Raw genomic sequence first — 18,022 nt, 5'->3', positions numbered from 1 at the left:
AGCAAGACAGGGGATCAACAACAGCAACAAACAGGCGGGGTGAGATGGACGAGTTAGTAGCGGTGCGCATCAAAGACGGTATCTTCGCCGGGAATGCCGGGGCTGCGGCTGACAAGACGCTTTTAGTTATGAATAAGATCACTCACATTATTAATTGCGCCGGCGCCGAGGTTGACGACTTTTTTCTCGGCGATCCCGGCTTCAGGTACCTCTCTTTTCCCTGGAAGGACGCTGCTGGTTCGGTGTGCACCACCGTTCTGTTCGATGCCGCTGACGATAATGTTCATCGAGCGGTTCATTTTATCGATGAGGCCCTCGCCGTAGGCGAGTGCGTGCTGGTGCACAGCGTCTACGGGAACTCACGCAGCCCTGCCCTTATCGCAGCTTACTTGATTGTGAAGTATGGGTGGAAGCTCGAGAGCGCACTCCTGTACCTGAAAATGGCGCATCCCGATTCTGACATCAAGCCCCACTTCCAGCGGCAGCTGCGACAGTTTGCGAAGCGCCACGATGTGGACCATGACATCTTTTCCCAGGACGTAGATGACAGCCATTTTGGCCTTGACAACGACCAGTGGATGCTGCGCAACACTCTCCTCAATGGATTGCTGTACAAGGAACAAATATCCAATGGGCTGTATCGGCAATGCACCGAAAAAGTTGACGTGGGACATCCCGTCAACGGCAAGTCGACCAAAGTGCGTATTACCTTTGTAGACACCAAGAAGGGCACAGATACGGATTCCCAGTTGACATGCCCGGTTGTGAACAGCACCACATCACTCTTCGCAGATTCCGCCTTGGCGGAGACAAACAGTTTTGTAGGCTCGCGCGGCCACTCGAGTTTGCGCACTGGCCGTCGCTCACCCAGCATTCTGAGCCGCAGCACATCTCCCTGCGCACGTCAGTTGGAGTCGGACCCGCGTACGTGCCCGAAGGGCCGTCAGGCTCTTCCGGTGGTTCACAGCGGGACGACCGAAACGAGTACATCAGCACCGCCCAAAAGCGTAGAGCGATCCTCAGGACTGCGAACAACGGCGCCAGCCTCCCGCACGCACAGCTATTCTTCTCAGCTTGGGGACAAGCCCACCAAGGGCTGGGTCGGGGAAGAGGGTTCGACGCTGCTGCAGTCGCAGAAATCGTCCGTGGTGTCAGCTCGCACCATTGACTACGCACGATTGGCACCGCCGGCGCAGTTGCGCTCGCCTTTTGCCACGCTCGGATCTAGCCACAAGTATCGCAACGGCTCTCCACTGCCGCTGCCGACGGAAAAGAAACCCAACGTCAGAATTGGCCACACACGGATCTCGTCGTCACCTTTGAGTCGACCGGTCAGCACTACACCAGTGGGTTCAACCTCCATTCCGGGGTCTGCGTGGGGCGGCAGCTCTCTCGTGGTCAACAGTCCCACCTCTGTACGAAACGTATCCCGCACGAATAGTCCATTAGCCAGCAATAAGCCGACTCGTGATGTGGTAGGGCGGCCGTCGGTCGCGAGCTATCGCGGGATTGCGCCGTCTCGCTCTCCTGTTGTCCCTCGCACCGCTATGGAGCCTACTTACCGTTCTGCATGGACTTCGACCCTTTCGCCTTCGCGCCAGAGCGTCGACCGCACGACAGGCTCCCGAAGTGGCAGCCGACGTCGCGGCTTGTCACCTGTTTACTCGACGGCAAAGCGGTCGCCAAGCGCCGGAAAAAAGCCATCAGGCACACAGGACAAGCCGTCTTCGCGCACCAACTCTCCCAAGGCGCAGAGGCACCAAGATCCCAGTTCTGCCTCCCTCAACAATTCCTTTACGAGTTATGAAAGCAGCAGCATGAGGGGCACTGCGAGCGGTGCTGCCGCCAAAAACACGTCGACAGTGCGCCGTCAGCCTCCGCCAGTGATTTCGTCGAGAAGGCTGGCTTAGTTTTTATCCGCTCACTTACTTATCTTCCATCGAAATCCCGATGCTTTTGATGTGTCTCTCTTCCTCTGTGTCTGCTGTTGTTGTGTGTGTGTGTGTGCGCCTGTCCGATCTTTTTTTTTCATTGGGTGTTTTCCCGTCTGTCTTTTGTTATCTTTTTTTTGGTGCATTGCTTCATGACATATCTACGGATCGACCGAGAAGTGTCACCGAGAAAGAGCACACACGAACCATGGCTCACGAGTCCTCAGACCTCTTGCCTCCCCCACCTTTTTTTTCCATCTTTCATTGGTGTTTTTGTTTCTTTTTAGTTGTATTGATTTAGAGCTCCTGTTTTTTTATTATGTATTTTCGCTGCTGCTGCTGCTGATGCGCGTTCACGTTAGGAAGGAGGGAAAAGTTTTATTCCCTCTTTTTGTCGAGCTAAGAGAGGTTCCATGAATGACAGGGCATATTGGGAGATGGTGCGTCTGATTTCCCCCATCTTTTCCCATGCACACGTGCACGCATATCATTACCTATGTTTGAATGTCCCAGAGTACATACCAACGGTTACTTTGTGCCGCTGAGCATAGGTGTGCTATGTACGTCGACGGCTCTGTGAGTGCGTACGTGGTGCTTCGCGCTTTATCCGTTCATCTATCAACTGTGATCGCGGCAGAAGATGGCGGTTGGGCAGAAGGGTGAGAGAGAGAAAGAGGATCGTCTCCCCCTCAGACACTACAACAGAAAAGGGAAGGAAGGGTATGTATGCCGTGTGCGCTGCCCACCACCATCTCAATACACACACACACAAACACACAAACTCAGGACGCATACACACGCATATACACAAATCGTATTTCAACGCTCTCTCTCTTACATTTAGAATGCGTTTGCGTTTTGCCTTTTCTTTAGTTGGGGGGGGGGCCTGGTGTCACAGGTGATGAGGCCACTCCACACAATGGGAGACACACACAACAGCAGAATCCCCTTCCCTTTCTCTTTTCCTTCCTCCCTCGTGCCACTTTTTCTTTCCTTCGCTTTCTCAGTATTATAGTGTGTGGCTCCCTTTTTTTTCTTCTTGATGAACCTGTACTTCATTGTCTGTCTTCTTTTTCCCCATAGGACTCTTTTGTTTCGAGATGGTCTCTTCGCTCCCCCCCCCTCCCCTTCCCTCCCCCATTTGGTGGTTCTTGGGTGTGAATGTGTGTGGATGGCTTTCATTCATCTCTGTCTGGAAGCTCCCCTCCGCCCCCCCCCCCCCTTCCCCCTCCTCCTCTCTCCCCGGCCCGCATAAATCAAAAAAAATTAGGTTTTTTTTTTGTCCCCCTCCGCTTTCTCACCGACTTACCCCGGCTCCTCTCGGTTGCTGTTCGACTGTTAGCGATGCCCTCCTTTTTTTTTGCTTCTTCCCTTCTTCTCACCTCTGTGAGAGAAGTATGAATGTACAGCTCGTGTGGATGAGATGGATGGATCAGGGCACTGTGCACGCCCTCATTTAGTGTTCCTCCCTTCTCCCAGTCTCTCTCTCTCTGTGTGTGTGTGTGTGTGGAGGGGGGGAGGAGGCATTTCTGTTTGCTTTCCTTTGTCTTCAGGTACCAGTGTGTCCTCTTCATTCATGTGGTGATCTCCTGCATGACGCGCTATGGCGGCGGCGGCGGCGGGGATTTTTAGGTTCCCCTGGTGTTTTTTGCTGCGCACGTGTTTGTCTGTACTTTTTTTTTCGTGTCTCTGGGAGAGAGAAGAGCGCACCTAATGTCAGGGTAGTGTTTTTGTTGGCGTGTCTTTTTGGGTGGCTTTGTTTGAGTGGAGTCGTGGTGGATCTGTGCATCGTTGCTCATTTTTTCTTGTCTTTATCTGGAACAGGTGAAAGCACATGCTAATCGACAGGAGGGCAATGTGTGAGGAGAGAGTAGGGAGGGGGGGAAGGGGGGAAGGGGGGGTCTACGACAAAAAGAGTGGTGTATCTTGTCAAGTTTGCAAACACACGCTGTTCTAGAACACTCGATGCGTATGGGGCTATTGTGCGTGTGGCGAATGTCAGTCCTCGTATAGGTGCACTCGATCTCCCTCCTCGCAGATGTGGGTGACACTCCCCTTTAGCAAGAAGCTTTGTATTCGAGAGGATCCCCCATGCCTCTCTGTACTCAAACTCTACAAAACATGCACGCAGACAGCCGTCATCATGAAACTCCATCACGTTGTTCCTCTACCCACATACCCTTTCTCTTGTGCTACTGAACACACACACACACACACACGCACACGGATTCATTTACTCTCCACACACATTAACTATCATTGCATCATCCTACTCACACCTCGTCATCCAGAGGTTGAACACCTGCGGTGAAGATCTGTGGTGTAATTATTGGGTTTGGTTAGGTATGATTGAGTGTCCCTCGGGCGGTAAAGAACGAAGCGCAACAGTAAGTTCTCTCTCCCCGCCTCATTACGAGATACTTATCACGGGAGGCGAGCTGTGCAGCCGCCCCCATCTCGCTCCCCTGCAGCCACTCCCCTAGGCTCTCCCCCTCTTTTTTTTTAGCTCCTCCCCCCCTCGAACAGATGTCTTACAATGGCCGAAAGCTGAAGTACTTTGTGGATGACTCTGATGGGTGGCTTCGCCGGAATCAAGAAGTTGCACAGCAGTTTGTGATGGCTGAGGACGATAGAGAGACCAAAGAGATGCTGAGTCTCATGTCACCGCGGGCTCACTTCACGAGTTTCTGGGGTGTGGTGCGTGGGTTACCAGCAGCAGTGGCGTTGCAGGCACAGGAGCGCGAGCATCTGCGCATCACATGGACCTCTGGGCTCCAGCCGTTGACGTCCCGTACGTTTTTCCGGAGTGGGTATGTGCATGTCTTCAACAGAGATCGTATGGCCACCATTCCCATTCTCGGGCCGTGGGTGTCTTCGTTTTTCCAGCGGCAGGTGCAAGAGCTGCTGGTTGTGCGGGAAGGCCGTGTGGTGTTCCGTAGTATGGGCTACGTATGGGATATCGGCAAGTATTAGAGAGAAGGGGCGAAGAAGAAGGGGCCTAGAGAGGGAGTGGGGAGGGGGCGGGACGATGTCACGGAGTACAACGCCCCCCCCCCTCCCCCTCGGTCAGTGTATTTGTCTGTTGCTCTTACATTTCACTCCTTGGTGGAGAGTCTTCAGCAGAGCCCCCGGGGATACGGAGGGGAGTAGTCGTAGTAGTCGCCAAGAGCAAACAACAAGAACACGTGTATGTGTGTGTCTGATCCCCCCTCCCCCCTCCCCCCTCTCTCTTGTACACCTTGTACTTTGCACACTTTCACACACACACACACACTTGTAATAAATTATTTATTTCCGCCCCCCCCCTTCTGGCCAATGGACTCTGCTCTCTCTCTCTCTCTGTATCGATATTTATTTTTTTTGCACGTTGGCACAGCGCATAGTTGTTGTAGCGAAGTGATGAACTCCACAGGGCTTCAACCAACAAAAACGCGAAAAAAGAAGGAAAACCCAAAGACTAAAAAGTAGTGAGCCCCTTTTTTTTGAGGGGGGGAAGAGGAGTGCACACTAGCTTACGCGGGCGAGGGCAGGAAGAGTTGAGGGAATTGTCCGATATTGGATGCTCCTTCGCCTTACGAATGTGTCCGTCCCGGTCCTCTATGCACGTCTGGAGTTTTGTTTTTACTCTCCCAACACTGCCGAATGCCGCAACAACGTAATGGCCGTTCTGAGTGTGTGGTGTGTGTGCTGAGAGACCCGTCTATATGTGATGTTGTAGCCGCCTCTCAATGCCGCTCATGCGGGAGAGCCATATGGCGTTAGATTGGCTCTTGTTCGTCTGGTGATGTCAACTGCGTGGTATGCGCTGTCAGTGCTACTCTCCCTACGCTTCTTTTTCCTCTCCATCCTCTGCGCTAGTGTGCGTGTCCGTGTGTCTGTGGGATTCTGCGGACGCTTACATTCCTCGGTCGGATGCCGAACAGGAGACCAGGCATCCGTTTCGTGTTTAGCTCTGCTCTTCTTCACTCTTCTCTCCACTCCCCCCCTTTCTTCAGCATTTAGGGGAGGGTGACGTTTTCTCGCTTTTTTTCCACCCGACGTAGGGTGGAGTGGACGACAGGGAGGGTAGAGGGGGGGGGAGGGGACGGGAGGGGAGCATCACCATGCATGTCTTCCAGAATGATGACGCAGAGGCATCGCTTTTGAATACCGAAAGCCGCCGCCGTGTTGCGCTGATTGACACCTCCGGCTATGCCTCCGACATGAACATCTCTGCCTTCGTGCCCCAACATGCAATGAAGCCGTATCGTGTGCTTGCGGCTATGGAGATCGTGCGCCACCTCAAGATCGACGCGTACTGCCGCACTGTCGTGCCGCCTCTGGTGAAGGTCGATGAGTTGATGGCATACCATACCGACACCTACTTGGCGAACCTCGGCCTGCACAGCTGCCGTAGCTGGCTGTGGAGTGCGGAGGCGTCGAAAGCGTTTTTCTCTGGTGACTGTCCCCCGGCCGAGGGGCTGATGGAGCACTCCATCGCTACAGCCAGCGGGACGCTGATGGGGGCGGTGTTGCTCAACAGCGGCCAGGTTGATGTGGCGGTGCACTGGGGTGGTGGTATGCATCACTCAAAGTGCGGTGAGTGCTCCGGTTTCTGCTATGTGAACGACATCGTTCTCGGTATTCTGGAACTTTTAAAGTGCCATGACAGAGTTCTCTATATTGATATCGATATGCACCACGGCGACGGCGTGGATGAAGCCTTCTGCCAGAGCGATCGCGTCTTCACACTGTCACTGCACAAGTTTGGGGAAAGCTTTTTCCCTGGCACGGGGCACCCGCGCGACGTCGGTTACGGCCGCGGACGTTTCTATAGCATGAACTTGGCTGTGTGGGACGGCATCACGGACTTCTACTACCTTGGTATATTCGAACACGCGCTGCATTCTATTGTGCGCCGCTTTTCACCAGATGTCATTGTACTTCAATGTGGTGCCGACTCGCTCGCTGGTGATCGCCTTGGCTTGCTCAACTTGTCTTCCTTCGGTCATGGTCAGTGCGTGCAGGCGGTGCGTAATCTTGGCATTCCAATGCTGGCGCTTGGTGGCGGTGGCTACACGATCCGAAACGTCGCAAAGCTGTGGGCGTATGAGACCAGTATCTTGACTGGTCATCCGCTGCCGCCGAACACGGTGCTTCCCGTTACTGAGATGCCGCTCACCGGGTGGCTCTTTCAGAACTCGCCCCTGTTGGTTGTTCCCCAGGACCGCAGCAATCACGTTTTACCAGGGCTTCATTGCCAACGCGCTTACCAAAAAATGATTGAGCAAATCGAGCGCCACGTGCCGCACATTCGAGTTCATCCACGACTGCAGAAGACTCACACCGCCACCACCGCCGCCGCCGCCGCCGCAGATTCAGGGAACAAGCAGCAGGAAGACGACGACGCGAAAGGCATCGGAGACGCTAAGGGATAATGTGTGGAGTGGGAAACAAGAGTTTTGCAATGCACAGGACACCGATTCACAAAGCATTACATGACGAGCGTGAATGAGGGACTTTCGCAGCGGAATGCATCAATGACGCAGTGCCTCAAATCAGGGATATCGACCCTCCTCACCCTCCACCCTCCACCCCCCACCCGACGCTGCGAGGTTGGGCAAAAAAAAATACAAGAAATGGGGGTGATGGGGAAGAGAAAGGGGGGGGGGGCGTTTCATGCTTGACAGGATCGGATAATATATATATATATAGAGAGAGAGGGAGAGGGAGAGGGAGAGGGAGGGGGGGGGCGGCGGCATCTATGGAGGCCAACGCTGTGTTGAAGCGGATTCTTGAAGCAACTTTTTTTTTTCAGCTAATCGCCCGCTTTTCCACATAGACGCATGCCTGCGCACTCGACACGCCTCTTTTTTTTCATAAAAAATATTCTCCCCTCTTTTTTTTCCTCAATGGTTCGCTGGTTCCGCTATATCCCACCCGAACACCGCACGTCTCTATTCGTCGAGGGTGATCTTCACCCCTCGTTCGTCCTCTCTTCCCTTTTTGTATGAGTGGGTGTGTCTACAGTGAACATACCCAGCCGAGTAATTACTTATCCTGCTTGCTAGTGTTGGCAGTTTTCGTGCTTCTCTAGCCTGTCGCAATCGCATCACCCCAGCGTTCTTGTTCACTCTCCCGCCTTCACCTCTTTCTTTCCCCTTGTTTCTCCTCCCCCCTTTGTGAGTTCATTCCGTCACCATACGCAACGGAGCAACTGATCAGAGGTTGGATAGTGTGCAGCGAGTGGGCCAAGCGACAGCAGTCCGTCATCATCCAAGTAAAGCAATACCACACACACACACACACACACACACGAAAAAAAAGAACGATATCAGAGCTGTCGCATAGTTCCCCTCCTCTCTCGCTTATTATCCACAGCCCCCCCCCCTCCCCTCTCTCTCTCTTCCCCTTCTCCCGTACTCCGTACTGCACCGCTTCTTCCACCCTCTTTTTTTTTATCGTCTCTCATCGTTTTTCTCCTTGTGGACCTCCCCTTTTTTTGTCGGTCCGTCTGTGCTTCACCCATCGACACCCTCTCGGCTGTTCAGGACTCTCAAGTGGGAGGGGGCCGCTTCCCCTTGGGCTTTTCATTGTCCTGGCTGACTACTAAATAGTATTCGTTCTCCTCCCCCCCCTCCCCGAGAAGCGCAGGTCAGCACAGGCATGGAACACTGTCTTGTTCTCTCTTTTTCCTATTTAACAGCTTAGCCCCTTCTTTTTTTCATTTTTTTCTTGTACAGTGGACCTTCCACTGCCCTTTGTGACTCGCCCCCCTTTCTTTCCTTGGGCGTCTGTTCCTCTGGATTGTCGTCTCCCAGGGGATACACACTGTCGACGACGACGCTGCGCGTGAGGGAAACGTGTTCTCTCTTTGCCCTGGGCCAAGCACATCTTTCACCCATTTTTGGTTTTTCCATTCACTCTGTGTGTACAGTGACCGCAGTCTGAACTGGGACCCCCTTTTTTTTTCTACCCTCCCCCTTTCGTCCCCCTTCTTCACGTTTTTTTTTGCAGGTTCTCCTCCTTCCCCTCCCTCCCCTCTCCCCCAGTCAATGATGTACGCTGAGCCTCTCGCCGAGGTCGCCATGCCGGCCATTGCGATGTTGTCAAGCCGTGTCTTGCGTATCATGGGGCTCAACCCAAGCGTTATGACACTGCAGGGAAGTAACACGTACCTTGTCGGCACTGGGGAGGAGCGGCTGCTGATTGACTCCGGGGAGGGCGTGGAGGCGTACAGCACTCTTTTGCAGAAGGCGATCGCCGAGGAGTCTAGTCGACTCGGCAGATCAGTTCGCATCTCAACACTGCTGCTCACTCACTGGCATAGGGATCATATTGGCGGGGTGGAGACCGTTCGTCGCCTCTTCCCACACGTGCGGCTGCTGAAGCGGCCGTCGCAGTACGTCCACACTGAGGTGGATGCGTTGTGCCAGGTCCCACCTGAGCTAGTGCAGGTGGAGGGCGCCACGTTGCAACTGATTCACACACCCGGCCACACCGATGATCACTTGTGCGCCTTTTTACAGGAGGAGCGTGCGCTTTTTACCAGCGACACTGTCCTTGGTACCGGGACGTCTGTGTTCTGCAACTTTAAAGACTACATGAACTCATTACACGTGCTCGAAAGGATGAAGCCGAAGCGGCTGTACCCGGCTCATGGCCCCGTCGTGGAGGACGGCACCGCTCGTATCGGCGAGATCATTCAGCACCGCCTCAAGCGCGAGCAGCAGATTCTCCAAGTGCTGCGGGAGCACATGCATGATGCCGCTGCCTCGGGGAACGGTACGGGTCTCAATATTCGCTCGCTGGTTGATACCATCTACACCACCACCCCCGCTGCACTGAAGACAGCTGCTGGCACCAACGTCTTCCACCACCTAAAGAAGCTGCTGAACGAGGGGACAGTGGTGGTGCGGTGCATCCCTGACGATCTCGCCTACTTTTTGAATGATAACACGGACTACGCTGTCTTCGGAGAGGGAACGGATGTCGATGTGAAGTTAATTGAGCGTATTTTGACGGAGTTTCGCGTGGCGGCTTCGGTGGTCTCTTCCGCAACATCTTAGTTCTTCACGTTTCGGCAATCGTGCGCACATAGCGGTCAGCAGAAGCTCACTTTTCCTCTTGCTTAAAAGCTGCCTCTGAGCACAAAACTCTTGTGTAGAGAGGGGAGTGGTGACCACCCTGCATTCATTTATTTTTCATGCTGCTATGGTAATCCCGTGCTTCTCTGTGGTGTTTCTCTTGCTGCTTGTCCTTGTGTCGATGTCGGGCTCACAGCACTTCCCCTCCCCCCCACCCCACCTCTCTACTGAATGGCTAAACGAGTACCTCTCTCTTTCTCTTCCCATGAAGGAGGAGGGGGGGGGGAAGGGATTGGCCTATGTGCGCCTGTATGTGTGTGTGGGGGGGGGGGCGAGGAAAGTATCTTCACGTGACATCAAGAGCGTCAGTGACAAAAAAAATCACACATGTGGTGGTGCATATTTTTATACTCGCTCGTCCCCCCTCACCCTCTTTGTTTAAAGATATATATATATATATATATATCTTCTAGGTTTGGTTTTCACATGGGTAGACCTTCACGATGAGCTTGTCACCAAAGCAGGGCACATGTGAGTCACGTTAACAATGGAGGCATGGGTAGCAGCAGTGGTGTCACCACCCGCTGAGGCTCCACGATGCAAGGAGAAGAACACACGAAAAAAAGTAGAGACAGTGGAATTCACAGGTGTACATGAATGGACATCGTTGAGCTCTGTGCTTAGTACCCATATTGCAGCCCTTCGCCACAGCCTTCGCCTTTGCGTTCATCGTGGCAGCAGAGGAGGCGCGAGAGGAAAGAAGAGCAGTCTAGCGCGCATCTTTTCTCTCCCAGTTTCGCTATTTTGTCGGTTGATGCGTCTGAGAAGTTTCGATGCGCTGTTCTTGTGAGCTCCTCTCGGGGCACACGCGACGGTGTAGATAGTAAAGATTTTGTTTTACTTCTGTCTGTGTCGGGTGTCCCCGTGAGTTTGTGTCTATGCACAAAGATGATCTGTCATGTTGCCCGACCCTTCCTTTTTTTTCTCTCCTTTTTCCGCTTTTCCAACTTTCGAGTATGTGTAAATGTATACATATGCGTATGTATGTATATATATATATATAAATTGATCTGTCCGTGTGTTGTGGTGATGTTGGTGGGGGAGGGACGGAGAGAGAGGGTAACACCCCTACGTCCGGCTTGACTTGGAGGTGCAATCTTTCTTTAAAACAAAGTATTTTCTTTGTTCTGGACTTGGGTACATACCTATATTGTACAGCGCACGAGCGTGTCCTCTCTTGTGCGCACACACACACACATATATACCTCTCATCAAGCCCCCATTTGTCCCCCTCTTTCTCGCGAGAAATATATATATCGTGTATTTTTCTCGTTTTTCTTGAGTGCGCAATTCCACGTGGTATCCCCGGCTTTTTTTTTGGGGTTTTCAGCGACTGTCCCACTCCCACTCCCACTGCCCCAGCCACCCACGCACCCACGCACGTACACTATCTTTTTCGTCTTCTCTCTCTGAGTGGTTCTGTCTTTGGTGGTGGTAGTGGTTGAGGGGGGGGTAAAAGATGACGACAATGGCGAACACGAACGTCGAGTGCGTGGGACCGGAGAGTCCTCAGGCGGGCACCGCCCCTTCATGCCAGGGATGCCCCAATGCCAGTATCTGTGCGTCTGCACCCAAGGGCCCAGACCCTGATATACCCCTGATTCGCGAGCGGCTCAATGGGGTGAAGCACAAGGTGCTTGTCGTGAGCGGCAAAGGCGGCGTGGGCAAGAGCACCATGACGAAGGAGTTGGCGTTCGCTCTTGGAGCCCGCGGGTTGTCGGTTGGTTTGGTGGACATGGACATTTGTGGACCCTCGCTCCCTCGCCTTACGGGTGTGCGCGGCGAGGATGCGCATCAGAGTGCCGGCGGGATCGAGCCCGTCTTGGTGGATGAGAATGTGGTGATGATGTCGATGCACTACCTGTTGTCGGACAAGAACGAGGCAGTTCTATTCCGTGGGCCTCGCAAGAACGGTGTCATCAAGATGTTTCTGAAGGACGTGATGTGGGGGGATCTGGATGTCTTACTAATTGACACTCCACCTGGTACCTCCGATGAGCACATCACCGTCAGCTCACTGCTGCAGCAGACGACGAATGGCATAGATGGCGCGGTGCTCATCACCACTCCGCAGCGCGTCGCAGAGGCCGACGTGCGTCGAGAGGTCAACTTTTGCCAGAAGGCAAAGCTTCCTGTTCTCGGCCTCGTAGAGAATATGAGTGGCTTTGTGTGCCCTGGGTGCCACAAGGAGTCACAGATTTTTCCCAAGGAGGAAGGCCAGGAGGGAAAGAAGGAGGGTGCTGGTGCTCGGCTCAGTCGCGAGTTTGGCGTTCCCCTCTGGGGTGAAGTGCCACTGGACCCGCTGCTCATGAAGGCATGCGAGGAGGGCGTCTCCCTGTCTGAGTATGTTGGGACGAGCGGATCAACAAGCCGCACCACTTTGGACGCTCTCTTCACCATAGCCGACCAGCTGATCACCTCTCTGGGGCTTCAGGTAGAGTAGAGGAGCCTGCCGCTCCCCCCTCTCCCCCACTGGGCAGATGCGTGGAACCAGCGTGGCACACTTTCCTTCTTTCCTTCCCCCTGCAGGGAGGGGAGGGGAGGGAGGGAGAATAGGGGGACGGGGTAAATGGGGGTGCAACTCTTCTATTTTTTAAATCTAAATTGCCACAGGTACTCGCATGCACATTTGGCGCATCTTCACTTGAGCGCCCGCTTCTGTCTTACGCCCCCTGTCGTATGCCTCCTCTTGGGTTTTATCTGCGCGCTTAGATCACGGAGGAGCCACAGAGAAGAGAAAATGGGTGACGTTTTTTTTGTTTTTTTTTTTGCTTTGGGGGGTGGGGTGGGGCGCCCCTCTTTTTTTTTTCTGTGCTCTTTCTGTTTTTTTTTTCAAGTATATGGTCTGGTTTTCCTTTGTGCACCCTCCCCGCCCAGACCTAGCCATCCCCCCCGCACAGAAAGACCCGATGTCGTGCAAGCAAGCATGTCCTTTGGGGAGGACGACGTGTATTTCAAAACAAGTATTAGTGGGTTTAGGACCGAGAGGAGCTAAAGAGGTGCGGAAGTGCGGGACGTGGGCGGGAAGTGTCCGCATACGCGCGTACGTGTGTGTGTGTGTGTGTGTGTGTGTGGACGTTTAGGCAGGGAGAGCAAGCAGGGGAGGGGGAGAAGGGGGGGGGGAGGGAGAGTATAACCTGCAGAGGTGGAAACGTTTTTTTTTTGCCTCCCTCTTTTCCCCTTGCCTTCTTCCCTCCCATGTTCTCTCCATATGGTCCTCTCACCATCCTTCCCCTTCCCCCCCCATCATCATCATCATCATCTCCGCCTCCTCCTCTTTTTTTTTCTCTGTCCCCCTCTCTTATTTTACACACATTCACATAAAACTTTGATTTACCACGATCCGCGTTATTTCCCCACTTCCCCCCTTTTTTCCCTTGCCTTTATCCGTCTTGTAGTGCAGAGACAGACAGGCTGGGGGGTCAGAGTAGAGAGAGACGGGAAGGGTGTGGATGTTTTTGTTTTTTTTGTGTGTAGCTTCAACAGCCCCGTCTCTGTTAACCCCGCTGCAATCCATCACGTCCATAAAGCGCAAGCACAAAGGAGGAAGCTTACTTAAAGGCTAATCTCATGCTGCACGTGGTGGAGCTCGGCCTCTGTCGCTGGCATTCCGTATGTCTGCTGTTTCTTCTTTTGTGATTGAGTGTGCCCGTGCCGGGCGGTGGGTGCGTGGGCTGATGGCACTGCAGGATCAGCATCTGTCCACTGAGCCCCCCATACGTCTGGCATGCGTTGCGCTCGCCCAGGCTGCCGCGCCGCACTCATGGGCAGCAGCACTTTCTTTACTCCACCCGACAGACGCGCTTCGACATCCGCAGGAGGTGTGTAAGACTGTGGACACCATCGCTCGCCATGCAGAGCTGCACGTCGATATTTTGGAGAGATCGATTGAGGCTTACCTGCTGGCACTTCAAGCGCCCCGTCAGAGCGAGGGATACCCAGCGTCAGGTTCGACTAGGACGCGGGGGTCTATTGTACCGTATCAGGTGTCGGAGCTGAGTACGTCAAGCACCTCGATTCAGCGACAGGTCTTTCTCAGTGCGACGCGGTGGTGTGGATGGGAGACGGCTGCGCGGTTGCTCAACTGCCTTCCGACCCCCCCTCCTCGCACATGTGTGGAACGGGTGCAGGCACTGCGCATTCTCCGGCACTGCATCTTGCACGACGTCGGGCCTTTCCATTATTGGGAGAGTCGTACTGCTCTGCCTTCTTCCGACGACGCTGCTGCTGGGCCGCTGGCAGCCTCGACGAGGGGCACGTCATTGGCGGAGCAACTGGCAAGAATGGAGCCTTCTGTTGTGCGGCGCTACTCGGCCCGAGATCGCCGTGAGCTCTCGCGGCTGCGCGACCAGAAGCGACAGCAGCTGCTGTTGCGCACACGCGAGGAGGAGGACACGCTAATCCGGCAGGCGATGGTGGATGTCTCTCCATCTGTGCTGAGTGTGTGCGTGGCGTTGCGCACCATGACAAGGCTGACTTGTGCTTCGTATTCCACAGCCGTCCCCAAGGTGCAATCGTGTCATGTGTTGACACTGGTGAAGGCTTCTCGGTTGACTCCAGATTTAGCACTGCTTTACGGCCGCGCAGCTGGCCTTTGTATCCCCCACTCGTGGAGGGCCACAGTGGATAAGCTCAACCGCGCAGAGGTGCGTGATGCTCACTTACATCGTCAGCTGACCATGTGGGTGATCAGCCGCGGCGACTGGAGCGCTGCCTTGGAGCGTTTTTCACAGCTTTATCACAACGTACGCGGTTCTGCGCCCCAGAGAAGCGACACTAGGGGCAGTGACTCACGTCGCGAAGGCGAAGAGGCGGCTGCACTCGACTGCGTCCTGCGCACCGCCGCTCCGGCGTCTTATGTGCTTCGTGCTGTGCCACAGGCATCGCGCCCATGGTATCGCTTAGTTTCCTCTTGCCATACCAATGTCTCCTTGGCTCGTCAAATCGCCGGTGCCCTCGCTGCTGGCGTGCGCCTGGACGAGATACAGCTGAGCGAAGTGGGAAAGGAGTGGGCGGCACACGGCCGATGGGAAGAGGCTCTCGCCTTGTACTATCGCTTTCCGTTACCGGAGTTTCAAAGGTGTGCTGCGCGCAGCCTCGTGAATGCGCGGCCCGCCTTGCCTTCCGCGCTGTCAGCCTCGAAGCCTCTCACTAGCAGCATCCAGAAAGGGTCCGACCGCCTCACACCCGGCAGCTCTTCTAACGACAGCGCTGTGTTTTGCGTGCGTGCGGCGCTCGAGCTTCTGGTGCCTCCGCATGGTGTCCGCTACGACTGCGCGTCTCCACCGCGTCCCGCACCGCCGCTGGGCACCTTTCCGGCGTCTCTGTTGATCGAAACCGCCGCCAACTGGTCGCAGGCTGTCGCTGTCTTTCGAGCGTGCTTAAAGCGCGGCACTCGGTGCAAGCCGCAGATGCTCAGTACATTGATGCGCCACCAGGACGTGCCGTCACAAGAGCTGCGTCAGATTTTGAGGAGCTACCCAGCCGCAGTAAACGAGGGCGTGCGGCGGCGTGCCAAGGATAATTTTGGCATAGAGTGACGTACGTGGATGGAGAGGGGGGAGGGGGGGGAGAGGGGGGAGGCGAGGTGGCGGTGTGGGGATTTTGTACTCCTCTAGTGTGGCCCACCTCCAGCGTTGGCGCGGCTGCAAGGAAATTGGATAATAAAGGCCACCGTAGGGTTACGAGGCTGGCGATTTGGGGGGGGGGAGTAATGGGGGGGGGGGAGGAACGTGACTCTGAAGCGTTTCTCATCGAAGTCTGTGGGTCTTTTTTTTTCGTTATCCAAGTCGGGCTTTTTCTCCCACTTCTCGCGAGCCGGGGTGACTGTTCTCGTCCGCTGTGCGTATCTGTGCACGATCTTGGATTGGTGACGAGGCGATGTGTGAGTGTGCCATTTCTCTCTCGGACTTGCCGGATGTAATCGTTTCTCCTCTCCTCTCCCTCCTCCTCCTCCATTACACACACCATCACATTCAGGTATCGTCACCATTTTCCTCACCACGGTCGGCGTTCCCGTCCGCCAAATATATCTATATATGTATTTATGCTGCACGCTCTTGTCCTGCGGCCTCCTCTTCTCTCTCTCTCTCCACACCGTACTCTGTCAACACACTACAGGCACTTTACGCCAAAGGAAAAAAAGATGGAGTTGCCAACAACGGCATACAAGGACCAGAATCCCGGTACGTCAGGGCTGCGCAAGAAGGTCACAGTCTTCCAGCAGCCCAACTACACAGCGAACTTTATCCAGAGTACCTTTAACGCTCTTCAACGCCATGGTGCCGTGCCAGAAGTGCTTGTCGTTGGCGGCGATGGCCGCTACTACACATTTGAGGCAGTGCAGATGATACTGAGGATCTCTGCAGCGAACGGGGTGCGACGTGTGTGGGTGGGTCAACATGGGCTTCTCTCAACGCCGGTAGTGTCGACGATGGTGCGCCGTCGTCGTGATGCGGACAGGTGCAGGGCGACTGGTGCTTTCATATTGACGGCTAGTCACAACCCCGGTGGCCCCGACGCCGACTTCGGCATCAAGTACAACACCGAAAACGGTGGCCCGGCGCCAGAGAAGCTGACGTCTGACATATACGAAGAGACGCTCCGTATTACAAAAATTCATATGGCCACGGCGCTGCCAGAGGTGGACATCGGCACCGTCGGTACCCACACCTTTGACACCTACAACTTTCAGGTGGAGGTGGTGGACAGCTTGGCTGACTACACGGCGTACATGCAAGAGGTCTTCGACTTTGATGCCATCAGGGGGCTTGTGCAGCGCCCCGACTTCGAGGTCCATGTGGACAGCCTTCATGGCGTCAGTGGCCTGTACGTCGAGCGTATCTTTCATGACATTCTTGGCGTGCCCAAGGCTTCCCTGCACCACACCAACGTCCTCCCCGACTTCGGCGGATGTCACCCCGATCCGAACTTGACATACGCGGCCGACCTGGTGCATGCGATGGGGCTGCTGCCGGATGGCAACGTGAACCCCGCGATGGAGCACCTCACCACGGTGCCCAACTTTGGGGTCGCGTTCGACGGTGATGCCGACCGCAACATGATCCTCGGCCGCCGCTTCTTTGTGAATCCGTGTGATTCGCTCGCCGTGCTTGCTGCTAACGCTGACTGTGTGCCCTTCTTCACTAAGGGCGGTGGCCCAGGACTGAAGGCGGTGGCGCGGTCGATGCCGACGAGTCGTGCGGTCGACCGCGTTGCCGCCGCACGGGGTTTGGCGCTCTTCGAGGTTCCCACGGGATGGAAATTCTTCGGTAACCTCATGGACAGTAGAGACGTCTACGGTGGAGCGGACTTTAACCCTCTGATCTGCGGCGAGGAGAGCTTCGGCACAGGTAGCAACCACATCCGTGAGAAGGATGGAGTGTGGGCTTCGCTCTTTTGGCTGTCGGTGATTGCTAAGCGCAATATGCCTGGCGCCCCACTGGTTGGCGTCCAGCAGATCGTGGAGGAGCACTGGGCGACGTTTGGCCGTAACTACTACAGCCGATACGACTACGAGGACGTCTCCGCCGAGGCCGCGAGGGTCGTCATGGAGACTGTTGAGAATGCAGTGGTCGCAGACGTTCCTCGCCTCAACGGTGTCGCATGCGAGATGATCGACAACTTCAGTTATACAGACCCCATTGACGGCTCGGTCTCGACGAAACAGGGTGTCCGTGTGCTCTTCGAGGATGGGTCGCGCTTCGTGTTGCGGCTCAGCGGCACGGGGTCGTCTGGAGCCACCATCCGGCTCTACCTGGAACAATACATGGACCCAGCCATGGTGAAGTTGCACTTGGCACAGAATACTCTCCCTGTCGCGAGCACCGCGCTAAAGGCCCTTGTCGGAGTCGCGCTCCAGGTCTCCAAGATCGAATCCTTGACTGGTCGCAAGGCGCCGACAGTGATCACATAAATCAACGCAGCGCGGAGGAAGATTGTCGTTATTTGCCTGTTTGTTATTGT

The 18,022-nt window shown here is 54.9% G+C and overlaps 7 protein-coding genes across 7 annotated transcripts; all 7 read left to right on the top strand.

The window, feature by feature from the left end:
• Window positions 1-44: 44 nt before the first annotated feature.
• On the top strand, window positions 45-1,910 carry JKF63_05042 (uncharacterized protein; the record flags this gene model as incomplete). The annotated part of the gene is made up of 1 exon (XM_067901012.1): window positions 45-1,910. One exon carries the CDS (start codon window positions 45-47, stop codon window positions 1,908-1,910), a length of 1,866 nt encoding a protein of 621 aa, XP_067757375.1.
• Window positions 1,911-4,457: 2,547 nt separating this feature from the next.
• JKF63_05041 (uncharacterized protein) lies at window positions 4,458-4,904 on the top strand (the record flags this gene model as incomplete). The annotated part of the gene is made up of 1 exon (XM_067901011.1): window positions 4,458-4,904. One exon carries the CDS (start codon window positions 4,458-4,460, stop codon window positions 4,902-4,904), a length of 447 nt encoding a protein of 148 aa, XP_067757374.1.
• Window positions 4,905-6,034: 1,130 nt separating this feature from the next.
• JKF63_05040 (uncharacterized protein) lies at window positions 6,035-7,348 on the top strand (the record flags this gene model as incomplete). The annotated part of the gene is made up of 1 exon (XM_067901010.1): window positions 6,035-7,348. The coding sequence occupies one exon, from the start codon at window positions 6,035-6,037 to the stop codon at window positions 7,346-7,348; it is 1,314 nt and encodes a 437-aa protein (XP_067757373.1).
• A 1,617-nt stretch (window positions 7,349-8,965) lies between these two features.
• Window positions 8,966-9,979, top strand: JKF63_05039 (uncharacterized protein; the record flags this gene model as incomplete). The annotated part of the gene is made up of 1 exon (XM_067901009.1): window positions 8,966-9,979. The coding sequence occupies one exon, from the start codon at window positions 8,966-8,968 to the stop codon at window positions 9,977-9,979; it is 1,014 nt and encodes a 337-aa protein (XP_067757372.1).
• A 1,537-nt stretch (window positions 9,980-11,516) lies between these two features.
• On the top strand, window positions 11,517-12,500 carry JKF63_05038 (uncharacterized protein; the record flags this gene model as incomplete). The annotated part of the gene is made up of 1 exon (XM_067901008.1): window positions 11,517-12,500. The coding sequence occupies one exon, from the start codon at window positions 11,517-11,519 to the stop codon at window positions 12,498-12,500; it is 984 nt and encodes a 327-aa protein (XP_067757371.1).
• A 1,171-nt stretch (window positions 12,501-13,671) lies between these two features.
• On the top strand, window positions 13,672-15,597 carry JKF63_05037 (uncharacterized protein; the record flags this gene model as incomplete). The annotated part of the gene is made up of 1 exon (XM_067901007.1): window positions 13,672-15,597. One exon carries the CDS (start codon window positions 13,672-13,674, stop codon window positions 15,595-15,597), a length of 1,926 nt encoding a protein of 641 aa, XP_067757370.1.
• Window positions 15,598-16,202: 605 nt separating this feature from the next.
• JKF63_05036 (uncharacterized protein) lies at window positions 16,203-17,972 on the top strand (the record flags this gene model as incomplete). The annotated part of the gene is made up of 1 exon (XM_067901006.1): window positions 16,203-17,972. The coding sequence occupies one exon, from the start codon at window positions 16,203-16,205 to the stop codon at window positions 17,970-17,972; it is 1,770 nt and encodes a 589-aa protein (XP_067757369.1).
• Between the last annotated feature and the right edge of the window lie 50 nt (window positions 17,973-18,022).

The sequence above is a fragment of the Porcisia hertigi genome, chromosome 21 (assembly GCF_017918235.1).
Source record: "Porcisia hertigi strain C119 chromosome 21, whole genome shotgun sequence".
Taxonomy (NCBI): Eukaryota; Euglenozoa; class Kinetoplastea; order Trypanosomatida; family Trypanosomatidae; genus Porcisia; species Porcisia hertigi.
This window is presented reverse-complemented; position numbering and strand designations above follow the sequence as displayed.